Source organism: Eleutherodactylus coqui, chromosome 1 (assembly GCF_035609145.1).
Source record: "Eleutherodactylus coqui strain aEleCoq1 chromosome 1, aEleCoq1.hap1, whole genome shotgun sequence".
Classification (NCBI taxonomy): Eukaryota; Metazoa; Chordata; class Amphibia; order Anura; family Eleutherodactylidae; genus Eleutherodactylus; species Eleutherodactylus coqui.
In genome coordinates, this window is record NC_089837.1 from 521,278,637 (window position 1) to 521,292,377 (window position 13,741).

At 43.5% G+C, this 13,741-nt stretch overlaps 1 protein-coding gene across 1 annotated transcript in view; it reads left to right on the forward strand.

Moving 5' to 3' along the window:
- GAB2 (GRB2 associated binding protein 2) overlaps positions 1-11,225 on the forward strand; it is a 116,161-nt gene extending 104,936 nt beyond the window's left edge. Inside the window, exons 3-10 of the mRNA XM_066588253.1 lie at positions 1,104-1,344; positions 1,600-2,162; positions 4,601-4,695; positions 5,052-5,340; positions 6,261-6,351; positions 6,475-6,577; positions 8,219-8,344; positions 9,078-11,225. Coding sequence (XP_066444350.1) covers positions 1,104-1,344; positions 1,600-2,162; positions 4,601-4,695; positions 5,052-5,340; positions 6,261-6,351; positions 6,475-6,577; positions 8,219-8,344; positions 9,078-9,221 — 1,652 coding nt within the window. The 3' untranslated portion in view covers positions 9,222-11,225. The remainder of the gene's footprint in view (positions 1-1,103; positions 1,345-1,599; positions 2,163-4,600; positions 4,696-5,051; positions 5,341-6,260; positions 6,352-6,474; positions 6,578-8,218; positions 8,345-9,077) is intronic.
- Positions 11,226-13,741: the final 2,516 nt, after the last annotated feature.

Below are 13,741 nucleotides of genomic sequence, written 5' to 3' on the forward strand. Positions count from 1 at the left end.
TATAATAGTTATATTCTTGTACATAGGAGGTAGTATTATAGTAGTTATATTCTTGTACATAGGAGGTAGTATTATAGTAGTTATATTCTTGTACGTAGGGGGCAGTATTATAGTAGTTATATTCTTGTACGTAGGGGGCAGTAGTATAGTAGTTATACTCTTGTACGTAGGGGGCAGTAGTATAGTAGTTATACTCTTGTACGTAGGGGGCAGTAGTATAGTAGTTATACTCTTGTACGTAGGGGGCAGTAGTATAGTAGTTATATTCTTGTACGTAGGGGGCAGTAGTATAGTAGTTATATTCTTGTACGTAGGGGGCAGTAGTATAGTAGATATATTCTTGTACGTAGGGGGCAGTAGTATAGTAGTTATATTCTTGTCCGTAGGGGGCAGTAGTATAGTAGTTATATTCTTGTACGTAGGGGGCAGTAGTATAGTAGTTATATTCTTGTACGTAGGGGGCAGTAGTATAGTAGCTATATTCTTGTACGTAGGGGGCAGTAGTATAGTAGCTATATTCTTGTACGTAGGGGGCAGTAGTATAGTAGCTATATTCTTGTACGTAGGGGGCAGTAGTATAGTAGCTATATTCTTGTACGTAGGGGGCAGTAGTATAGTAGCTATATTCTTGTACGTAGGGGGCAGTAGTATAGTAGCTATATTCTTGTACGTAGGGGGCAGTAGTATAGTAACTATATTCTTGTACGTAGGGGGCAGTAGTATAGTAGCTATATTCTTGTACGTAGGGGGCAGTAGTATAGTAACTATATTCTTGTACGTAGGGGGCAGTAGTATAGTAGCTATATTCTTGTACGTAGGGGGCAGTAGTATAGTAGCTATATTCTTGTACGTAGGGGGCAGTAGTATAGTAGCTATATTCTTGTACGTAGGGGGCAGTAGTATAGTAGCTATATTCTTGTACGTAGGGGGCAGTAGTATAGTAGCTATATTCTTGTACGTAGGGGGCAGTAGTATAGTAGCTATATTCTTGTAGGTAGACGATGCAGTGTTAAAGCTGTTTCATATCCTTGGCCTTGTTCAACAGCCATCTTATACAAACAACTTTACTCAGTTCTTAACCCCTTTTTCATTCTCCCATGCAGACTCGTTAAGAAATGTGCAATCTGCAAATCATGGTCCCAGATCGTCTCCTGCAGAATTCAGCTCCGCTCATCACTTGCTCAGGGAACGAAAGTCGTCTGCTCCCTCCCATTCCAGCCAGCCCACCCTATTCACATTTGAACCTCCATCTAACCACATGCATCAGACAACGCTCTCAGCTAGTGCCCCCCAGGACTACTTATTCCTTCACCAATGTATGAGCCGGAAAACAGAGAATATGAGGTAAGTCCGGCATCTGTTTATCGATCAATTAGGGCCAGTCTGCAATTGTGATTGTGTTTCTGTTTGAGCTGCTACCTCTGCTAACCTGTGGTTTATTAGCTTTGTCTCTTGGTGTCTGAATTAGTCTGATATCCACCTCCTGTCTTATCAGTGGCTGAGCATGCTGCTGTTTTCCTCCACCTTGATTTATACTGCAGTTGTTCTTCTTGATTTGAATTTTGTAGAATTTTGACGAACGTTTTCGATCTCTTTCAGAAGTGCCAGTTTTTCTCAAGCCACGCGGTCCTCCTTTTTCATGCGTAGTGATACAGCTGTTCAGAAGCTGGCTCAGGGTTATGGCCACTGTTTGAATGGAGTGAGTGGTCAGGTGCATGGCTTCTACAGTTTACCAAAGCCAAGGCGGCTCAGCTCCGAGCTAAGGGATAGCGCCTATGATCTACCCAGGAGTTTCGGCTCAGATACTCCTACCAAGTCAAGCCTTACTGGACTAGAATCTGAAAATGAGGACGTTTACACCTACAAGACTCCTAGTAACGCTCTATGTAAGGAGTTTAGTGACCTCTCGATGGACGCTTATGACCTTCCTGGGACTCCTCTTTCCATTTATCAAATCCCAAGGACCTTTACATTGGACAAGAACCATAATGCATTGGGTTTGGCTTCCAATGACTTTAACAACGCTCCTCCTCCAAGGCCTCCTAAACCAGGTCAAACAGAGACTCGCTGGGGAAGTCCTCAGCACACCAATGGAGACAATATTTCTGTTAACATTCCAAGGAGGAACACGTTACCGGCCATGGAAAACCGACGTCATCGAGGTGAGGACTTACTAATACTGCTTCCTATGTACAAGAATATAACTACTATAATACTGCCCCCCTATGTACAAGAATATAGCTACTATAATACTGCTCATATGTACAAGAATATAACTACTATAATACTGCCTCCTATGTACAAGAATATAACTACTATAATACTGCCCCTATGTACAAGAATATAACTACTATAATACTGTCCTCTATGTACAAGAATATAGCTACTATAATACTGCCCCCTATGAACAAGAATATAACTACTATAATACTGCTCCTATGTACAAGAATATAACTACTATAATACTGTGCCTATCTACAAGAATATAACTACTATCATACTGCCTCCTATGTACAAGAATATAACTACTATAATACTGTGCCTATCTACAAGAATATAACTACTATAATACTGCCCCCTATGTACAAGAATATAACTACTATAATACTGCCCCCTATGTACAAGAATATAACTACTATAATACTGCCCCCTATGTACAAGAATATAACTACTATAATACTGCTCCCTATGTACAAGGATATAACTACTATAATACTGCCTCCTATGTACAAGAATATAACTACTATAATACTGTCCCCTATGTACAAGAATATAACTACTATAATACTGCTCCTATGTACAAGAATATAACTACTATAATACTGCCCCCTATGTACAATAATATAACTACTATAATACTGCTCCCTATGTACAGGAATATAACTACTATAATACTGCCTCCTATGTACAAGAATATAACTACTATAATACTGCCCCCTATGTACAAGAATATAACTACTATAATACTGCCCCCTATGTACAAGAATATAACTACTATAATACTGCCCCCTATGTACAAGAATATAACTACTATAATACTGCCTCCTATGTACAAGAATATAACTACTATAATACTGCCCCCTATGTACAAGAATATAACTACTATAATACTGTCCTCTATGTACAAGAATATAGCTACTATAATACTGCCCCCTATGAACAAGAATATAACTACTATAATACTGCTCCTATGTACAAGAATATAACTACTATAATACTGTGCCTATCTACAAGAATATAACTACTATCATACTGCCTCCTATGTACAAGAATATAACTACTATAATACTGTGCCTATCTACAAGAATATAACTACTATAATACTGCCCCCTATGTACAAGAATATAACTACTATAATACTGCCCCCTATGTACAAGAATATAACTACTATAATACTGCCCCCTATGTACAAGAATATAACTACTATAATACTGCCCCCTATGTACAAGAATATAACTACTATAATACTGCCCCCTATGTACAAGAATATAACTACTATAATACTGCCCCCTATGTACAGGAATATAACTACTATAATACTGTCCCCTATGTACAGGAATATAACTACTATAATACTGCCCCCTATGTACAAGAATATAACTACTATAATACTGCCCCCTATGTACAAGAATATAACTACTATAATACTGCCCCCTATGTACAAGAATATAACTACTATAATACTGTCCCCTATGTACAAGAATATAACTACTATAATACTGCCCCCTATGTACAAGAATATAACTACTATAATACGGTCCCCTATGTACAGGAATATAACTACTATAATACTGCTCATATGTACAAGAATATAACTACTATAATACTGCCCCCTATGTACAAGAATATAACTACTATAATACTGCCCCCTATGTACAAGAATATAACTACTATAATACTGCCCCCTATGTACAAGAATATAACTACTATAATACTGCCTCCTATGTACAAGAATATAACTACTATAATACTGCCCCCTATGTACAAGAATATAACTACTATAATACTGCCTCCTATATACAAGAATATAACTACTATAATACTGCTCCCTATGTACAAGAATATAACTACTATAATACTGCCTCCAATGTACAAGAATATAACTACTATAATACTGTCTACTATGTACAAGAATATAACTACTATAATACTGCCTCCAATGTACAAGAATATAACTACTATAATACTGTCTACTATGTATAAGAATATAACTACTATAATACTGCCTCCTATGTACAAGAATATAACTACTATAATACTGCCCCCTATGTACAGGAATATAACTACTATAATACTGCCTCCTATGTACAAGAATATAACTACTATAATACTGCTCCTATGTATAAGAATATAACTACTATAATACTGCCCCCTTTGTACAGGAATATAACTACTATAATACTGCCTCCTATGTACAGGAATATAACTACTATAATACTGCCCCCTATGTACAGGAATATAACTACTATAATACTGCCCCCTATGTACAGGAATATAACTACTATAATACTGCCTCCTATGTACAAGAATATAACTACATTATTTGTGTGGTACCGCACCTGTATGTCATACACGGTTATCTTTCCTTGTATATGAGCAGCGTCGTCCTGTGAAGGTTATGACTATCCTCACCTTGCAGACTTCAGCACGGAGCAGTCTGTGGAGTCAATCAATGATGGGTTCAACTCATATCTTGTGAGTAAATAACAGTGTTTTGCTTGCTGCACTGAATATTGCTTTAATATCCATTCAATCTCATGCCTTGTCCAGGACCTTCATGTCTGCGCTCCCACTTAATATTACCAAGTTCTGTAGAGGTAAATAATATATTTATGCCACCACTGGAGGGAGCTCCTGAACGTACTGAATACGGTGCATACACTGAACTCAAGAATACAGTATACAGAGCTCCTCCTAGTGGTGGCTGCAGCCAGCCTGTATTGTGTAATGTATCTTTCTGTCCATGGGGGTATTTGGGGCTTTGTTTTAGAAAATCCGTTATAAAATGACTTTTTTCTTGAACATGCAAATCATTAGAAATCTTTTCTTAGCAAACGAAAGGCACGATGACTCGCTCCGAAAGTGCGGACTCTGAAGACAACTACGTGCCCATGAACCCCGGGTCATCCTCTCAGTTCAATTCAGAGAAGCTGAACGACAACGCCCAGAGCGTCTATATTCCCATGAGTCCCGGTCCTCATCACTTCGATTTTCTGGGGTTTTCTTCCGCCACACTCCCTGCCCGCAAAGGAAGTTCCGCCTCCCTGTGCCAGCGGCCGACCAGAGTCAGTGAGATCCAGCCTCCACCAGTAAACCGCAATCTGAAGCCAGACAGGAAAGGTAGGTTGGCTTTATATAGAGCAGCAGTCGCTTTGGGGTCTCCTGCTTGTATGTAATTAGGACAGAAGTGTTATAGGGGTCCGGCTAACAGGAAAGAGGGACCGCATTACTGAATAAGCCTTACAAGTCAACCAACTAGCTCTACCTGGCCACCAGGGGTATACGAGCAGCTTTTTAGGGACCATGTGAAGTGGGGGTCCAGCTCAGTGTAGCTTCTTCATCTACAAGTTACTTACCCAGTCTTGCACAACTCTGTGGACACTCATCCCTGACTGGTTCACTTTCAGTCCTTACAGTGATCGTCCCTCTTTCTGACTCGGCGCTTCAGCAGGTCATGACTAGAGCCAGGGGCGTAACTAAAAGCTAAGGGGCCCTGATGCAAAAGGTGAGCTGGGGCCCCTCCTCTATCTGTATCTGTACCCGTACCCATACCTAAACCATGCTAGAGCCACCGCCGCTACAACCCTCCAACTGTCCGGGCACACTTCTTCTGGATAGTATCTTCTAGGGTTCCTCTTATGGCTCACACTTCCAAACTGCACATGACCACAGAGGAGACTCTATGGCTTCACTCGCAACATACGACTGCAGGCCGGACTGAACTTACCACTTAGAAGCGGTGCAAGCTTCAGAAACACAACTACTTGTGTGCCGCACCCCACCTCTTAAAAAAGGGGCAAAACGTGTCCTCCTATTCATTCATCAGACACCCCTGCCCAAAATATACCCAGTGAAGAACTCTAAAAAAATATATAGTTACCGCGACTGGGATTAGGACCAATCTCCCAATATCCGCGCTGGCCACAACAGAGACCATTACACTACATAATCATTAGAGATACTTTAACCATCAGTCATCAGTTTGCTGCTTCAAACCTTTTATTTGATGGCAGTAGTAACAACAATCTCCTAATCCACAGCTAAGCCGACCCCGCTGGACCTGCGAGCGACCACCATCATTGATGAGCTTCCCTTCAAGTCTCCAGTCACTAAGTCTTGGTGCAGACAGACGTGAGTAGAGCCTCTATAATGTGTAATACTGAAACTGCAGATCTAGGGTTAATAGAATTCTGTGCAATACAGGAAAATTCCATCAGTCCGACAGCGGAAAAATAATCTATTATACATTTTCAGGCATTCTCTAAAATCCAGCTCGTCTCAGTACTGCCGCCCGGTGTCCACCCAGAGTATTACCAGCACCAGCTCCGGAGACAGTGAAGAAAACTACGTCGCCATGGTAGGTGTGAGTCTCTACAGAGTCTTGGGCCTTATCGTGTATCGGCAGCTGATGAATTTTCACTGAATTGCATTCGGATGACACTGGGGCATTCTGGGTAATTTTATTTTCAGTAAATTGACAACCCCAGCTTGGATAGCGCAGCCGTACAGTTTGGTTGGTATTTTTGGGTGGGGAGTTGAGGTGAACGGAAGAATTTCGGTTTCTAGTTTGACAAACAATTTTAATCGGAGAGAATATCTGTTGCATCGAACTGTATTTGTCTTTAACCCGTGTTGAAATTTGGTGGCGCTGTAAATGCCGCCTCCACATTAACGGGGATGACCACGGTCCCTTCCCTTGCCATTCATAACAGGGATGGACATTCTTATCCCCCCCCCCCCCCCCTCATCCACCACCCCCATAATGGGGACAGTTACGGATACTTCCCTTCCTCGCAATAATGGGGACAACCATGTCCCGCCCCCTTCTGCCCAAATAACATGGATGTCCACAGTTCTCCCTTTTAATGTGCTGGCTACAGATGCTTTCCCCTCAAAAACTGGGATGGCCAGGGTTCTCTTCTCTTTCCTCCAAATGACGGGGACAGCCAGAGTCTCCCCCGAAATGGGCATGGCTACAGAACCTTCCTCTCCCCCCATTAACAGGGACGGCCACGGTCCCCTTCTGCCAAAATAGTGTGGAAGGCCACAGTTCTCCCTATAACAATGCTGGCTACAAGTCCTTCCCCTTTCCCCCCAAAAAACGGGATGGTCGTGGTTCCCTCTCCTTCCTTCCAAATGATGGGAACAGCCATAGTTCCCCTTCCCTGAATATCGTGGATGGCCCCAGTTCCCTTTCTAACATTGCGCTGGCTACATATATTTCCACTTCCCCTCCAAAAATGGGGATGGCCACTGTCCTGTCCTCTCCCCTTCCCTTCAAATAATTAGGACAGCCATGGTTCCCATTCCCCGATTTAACGGGAACAGCCATGGCACCCACCATAACGAGGTTGCTTACGAATCCTGTCCATTTCTCTGTATATAGTGGGGAGAGCCTTTATCTTTCCACTCCCTCCAATAACAGGGACCTCTAGGTTCCCCTTCCCTTTCACCCCAGTAATGGGAAGGGCCACAATTCCTCTCTGAAACAGTGTTGGCAGCAGATCACCAGTAATGGGGATGGTCATGGTCCCTTCACCTCACCCAAATAACAGGGATGGCCAAGACTTTTACCCCTCTCTCAATAACAGAGATACCACAGCCACCCACTAATGGGAATGGCTATACCCCCCCTACCTCCAACCCTCAATAACTGGGACTGCCACAGGTCCCTACCCCTGAAATAATGAGTAACAGCCATGGTGTTGTCACCCTACCCCCCCCCCCCCCCAGCCCTCCAAACCACCTGATTAAAATGTCACTATAGTCAAACCCAGGTCCTCTCTGCCACCTAAGATGGTACATGGTCTGTCGGGGAAGCCCGATTTACAGGTTTTGCATGGGAGCCCAAGAGCTTCAAGTTTCACTTCCTTTTTTGTTGACCTCTTCTTGTCCACCCTCTCTCCTGAAAAGAGGTGTAACTTTAACGTGTAGGTTCTAAATCTGCTTCTCCTCTTTAATCTTGATGCATTTTATACATATTTTTTTCTTCTTCAAGCAAAATCCAGTGTCTGCTTCTCCGGGAACCAGCGATACCAACAGTCCAGCCCAGAAGAAGAGCACCGGGAGTGTGGATTACCTGGCGCTGGATTTCCAGCCAGTGTCACCAAGTCCTCACCGGAAGGTAACGCCAGACCTTCTTCCTTACTCCATTGATCATTGGAGCCTCCAATACATCATACATGGCCACTGACCTCTATATTTTGTCACCAGTTACACTTATGGGAGGTCCAAGGGTCAGATTTACCATTCAGGAGCTTTGCTTAAAGGGGTTTTGTCACAAAAAAATCAATACTTTCCTATTCCTCCCCAGGCAGTCTTCTTACCTCATCTTCTCCTCGCTGATCTTCTCCAGTCCCCCGGGTCACCTCACCGCATGCCGATCGGATCCTCTTCATCTTGTTATGGAGCCTCCATTCTCTGCATTCTTCTCCCGACAGGTCAGTGTAGATTACGTCACTAGTGACGTAATCTTCACTGCCTAGGAAGGAATGCCGATCTATTGCCAAGACTGCGCATGTGTGCTGTCTCACCGAGAGAGTTCATATACTACTGCAGAGAGACAGTGCACGTGCGCAGTCTCAGCAATAGCTCGGCACTCCCTGCCAGGCTGTGAACGCTATGTCACTAGTGACGTAGCGTACATTGCCCTGCAGGAAGGAGAATGCCGGCAATGAATGCTTCGTAACAGGAAGAAGAATCGGCCGGCTAGAGGTGAGGTGATCCCAGGGACTGCAAGAGACAGGAGAAGATGCGATAAGAGGAATAGGTAAGTATTTAATTTTTGTTTTCTAATGACCGAACCTCTTTAAGTTAAGTGATGAAAATAAGTATTTTTTTTGTCCTCCTCCCCGCAGCCCTCCACGTCTTCTGTAGCGTCTGATGAAAAGGTGGACTATGTACAAGTGGACAAAGAGAAGACCCAGGCTCTGCAAAACACTATGCAGGAGTGGACGGACGTGCGCCAGTCTTCGGAGCCCGCCAAGAGCACCAAACAGTGAAAGCTCCGCCCTGTGAACATTGGCATGCTGACAAGCTGGAGCCTCCTCGGTGAAGACTACTGCACTGGACAAACCGCCATGCTGCTTGTTCTGCCTTTATCAATTACCCAGGTCCTGACCATGTATTACAGAGAACCGTCGTTGTGGGAGCGGCTCTCCAACGCACCAATTCACGCTGGCATCCTTACGGGGCTCAGATACTTCCTCGGTTACTTTAATTGATGCTTTGGTCTAGTCCTCAATTCACATAACACTGAGTATTATACTGACTTTAAAGTGCACTGCAGGCCGCCATATTGAAAACCCTTCCTATCCGTACAACGTTTTCGAGCTAGTCAGGCTTATTATGATCTATAGAGCAGAAACGGGCCTCTTTCATAAGGGGGTCGCTCCTCGGGGGCGGAGTCTGTTTATAATACACACTAGTAGATACAATTTAAATGCATTTGGTCATTTTAGGAACACATTTCTTTTAAGGTTTTTATTTATTTTTTTAGCCGTGCCTTTAATCGCCACATAGTAAATTCTTACCAAATGCAACGACGGTGGACATTTAGGAAATCTGGTGCCCAGAGTCCTAGCAAGTCACATGATGTATTATTCTATAGTGACTTCCAAAGCAGTATTTGGAATTTTCCTGCTTGCTATTTGTACTCGGTGGTATTACATGCTCTCCCCCCCCATCCCTTTTTAATAATTTTTAAACACTACATCTCCCACAAAGCCATGCAGCAGAGCATGCTTTGTACAGACACTGAACCAGCAGGGGAAAATGTGAGTTCCTGCCGCTACTAAGGACCTAGCAGAAATCTAGCTTTAGATGTGACTCGAGAAATGTGAAAGCAATGAACCAACACTGTTTTTTTTATGAATGTTGCCTACGTTTGGAGTCCTCCCCAAAAATTTCCTGTCGTAGAAAGTAGGTCATGCATGTATGGTGTATGGAAACAAATTTTTGGTTTTTCATAATGGGGGGATTGGTTACAAAAAGTCTTGATGAGCGCCTGGCTGCTGTCACGTGACCGGTGATGTCACTTTTTGCATAGCAATATTGTAACGTGGCTGATGGCAAAAAAAAATATTCTTCAGACTGTTAACCAAAATTTTCTGGGTCCTCACTGATGTAAGAGACTCTACCCATGCCACTATTAACATGCATCTGCACATCATTCCATGCTGTGCGGTTAGGGACCACCTTGGCATGATCACCACTTGGACAGACCTTTCTTCAAAACTGTTGCATTTGTGTTTGGAGGGAAAAAAGGTCCATGTATCTCATAGCCACTCATCACCGGAATACAACTGGTTGAAAAAATGGGGGCCACTTGGGTTTATGCCACCATTGACAAGAGGGAATATTGGCACGAATGATAGCATGGGCTCCGGGTGTTGGGGAGGGGCCTAACACGCCAATACAGGGGTAGAGTAACAAACTGAACCTTAGTGGGAAGCTTAGCTACAACCTTGTCCTCAGACTGGCTCCTCCCTTCTCCTGTTTGCATTTAATGGATGTTAATGAAGATGTAACTCCGCCCCTGAGGAAAAAGGATGAGCACAACCTGCCTCCATGGAACCTACCTCTATAGAAAAGGCATAGTTTGTAGTTCCTGTGACCCTTGTGCTGTTTATAATACTGGTAACTTACTTGGCCAAAAGGCCTCTCTTCCCCCTTCGACACCAGAGCCCGGATGCAACTGCTACTTCTGCAGCCCCAATAGTTATCCCCCCCCCCCTCCTCTGTAATGCATTCTTCCTAAAGTCTATTATGGTGTCTGTGCAACAGGTTTCTATAAATGTCCCCATACCGTAGTCTAGAATGTTTTTGGTTCTTTCTGGGGTGGGTATTTTTGTTCATTTTTATCACTTTTTTAAAAATTCACTGTAGGTTGGAAATTATCTTGAAAATAGAAATGTCCTCTTGGTCAACTTCACGTCGTGAAACACTGATTGCAAATATGGAGAACACTTTGATACCACAAATTTAACTTCATTTTTGTTTGTACTTCTGGTTAAAAAAAATTTTTTTTTATCTGTTTTTTATTTTTTTTCATATATTCAAATTTTTCACATTTATTTACACCATTTTTCACATTTTATTTTATTTTGTTCAGGTTTTTTTTTACGTGATCACTGTGGAATTGATGGATACATCATATTTTTAGCACTTTTTTTTTTCAAAATTGCCTAGCGTTGATTAGTGAGTCGTAGGTCTGTGTAGGCTTATACTAATTAAGAAAAGCCACTACTTCACTGAATGTCTCATCTGGTTTTTCTTTTTTTTAATTTTTTTTTGTTGGGAGGCGCTAGTTTTCCATTTCACGCACGTCTGTGTCTGCTAGACCAAGAGCAGGACTCCAGTAATCAGTATTATGTTACAGAATGTTTTTGTTTGCTTCTGAAGAGGGTTCTGGGAGCTTCTTCACACAGCCAGGCCACATGCACGGAGCGTGCGACGCCACAAGGTGCATCTGAGCAACCCCGTGTTTCAGAGACTCTCCCCTAGCAGCAGTGTCTCACTACAGGTATACAGGAACCCTATATGTGGAGTTGACTATAGTCTTGCGGTGAATTGAGAACACGGGGCCAAAATTCCCAAGGAGCAATTTTTGAAAATTTGAAATAAATGTTAAAAGACTAAAAGTTTAAGGTTGTGATTAAAATCTGATCCTTTCCTTATAAACTGTGCGCTCCTGGGCTCCAGGGCCAATCCGGGCCCCGCCAACTATATAAGGCTTTATTTACAGAAACCATTTTGCCATCCGCTTAATGGACCTGAAAAAACGGTCTGGAATCGGATGGAAATAAAGCGCATTATTTTAAGGTCACACTTGCAATTTTTTTAAAATTTCACGAACGTTTCAAGGAAAAAAAAAATCGCCGCATGCTTTATTTTTTTTACGATTTTTTTTTTTTTGCCCATCCGACTGTTTTAAAAATTCAGATTGCACTCGCTACATTCAAAAAACACTTTGCATCACTTTTGTGAACTTGCGATACTCGTGCTTCAGGCGTGCCAGGCAATGAACGACGACCCGTTTACTGAGAATGGAGACGGGTGGGATGATCTGCGGCTGCTCCGCCTCCAGTCACTGGGCGATACTTTATAAAAACGCAGGAGTGACCATCACCGGGACGGCTGTCGGGTCATCTGCGCCCAACTGTCGTCACGTGTAAATGAGCTCTTAGGCCTCCTTCCCACGAACGAAAATCCGCTGCGTTGCCCGCAGCTATTAGGTTCTATTGAACCTAATAGCACAATGCTCACGATGCGTAATTCCACCGCGGAATTACGCACCGCGATTTCTCCCGTCCTCACCCGCAGCATGCTCTATTTGCTGCGGGTGAGGACGGGCTGTACGCACTGACGGCTTCCATTGCAGTCAATGGAAGCCGTCCGTTCACGCTATCTCCCGCTGTAACCAGCGGGAGATAGCGTGAAAAAACGCTTTCCCGCCCACCGCCGCGCGTCATATGACGCCATATGACGCGGCCGGCCGCGTCACGTGTCACGGCCGGCCGCGTCACGTGACACGCTCGGTGACGCGGCGGCGGTGGGCGGTGACGGGCGGTGACGCGGCGACGGTGGGCGGGGAAGCGATTTCACGCTATCTCCCGCAGGTAAGTATAGGGGCTCTGGGGGGCGCCGTGACGGGCTTCACAGCGTAATATTACGCGGCGGAGCCCGTCACGCTCGTGGGAAGGAGGCCTTACTATATTTAGTGCGAGAAGCTGGCGCAGATCTACCTAGCTTCTGGCACTGGGACTTGTAAAGGGCGCTGCAGGCCGCCATATTGAAGATGCTTCCTATCCATACCACGTTCTCCAGCTTGTCAGACATATTATGATATATAGAGCAGAAACATCCTTCTTTCTTAAGTGGTCGCTCCTCAGGGGCGGAGCCTGCTTATAATACAATTTAGATGAATTTGGTCATTTTAGAAACAAATTTCTGTTTAGATTTGAGTAGTGAATCTGTTAGTAGACGCGGCCCTGTTTAATAAATTGTATTAAAGCCATTGTACTCCCCTGCGATGGCGGTAAGACCGGTCTGTGAAATATCAGTCGCATTGGCCCTGTTTTGTGTTTACCGCCTGTGTTCTACTTTATGAAGTGCTGCGTGCCATTTTAAAACAAAAAAAGTTGAAAAATATTTAATTTGGGTTTAAAAAAAAATTGGGAACATTTTTTCAAAATTTTAATTTTGGCGTCCCACGCCGAGTCGCCGCTCTCAACGGCCTAACAACGGCAAAGCAAGGTATGGCGACATTTTATTTGGTGCTGAAATTGGACAATAATGATCCCCCAAAAGCTGGATATTACTGGAGGGGGGGTGGGGGGGATTCTGCCGTGCCGTGCGTTATAATGCAGCAAGTTTAACCTTTATAGCGAGTGCGGTTTATTAGCGGCTTCGATATCTTTACACCACAGACAGTATTTAGCGGTTTCTGTGACGTTGATTTCCCTATAAAATGTGTCATTTGCCTTTGTTTTTGGTAACGAGGCGGGACGATATATTGCGC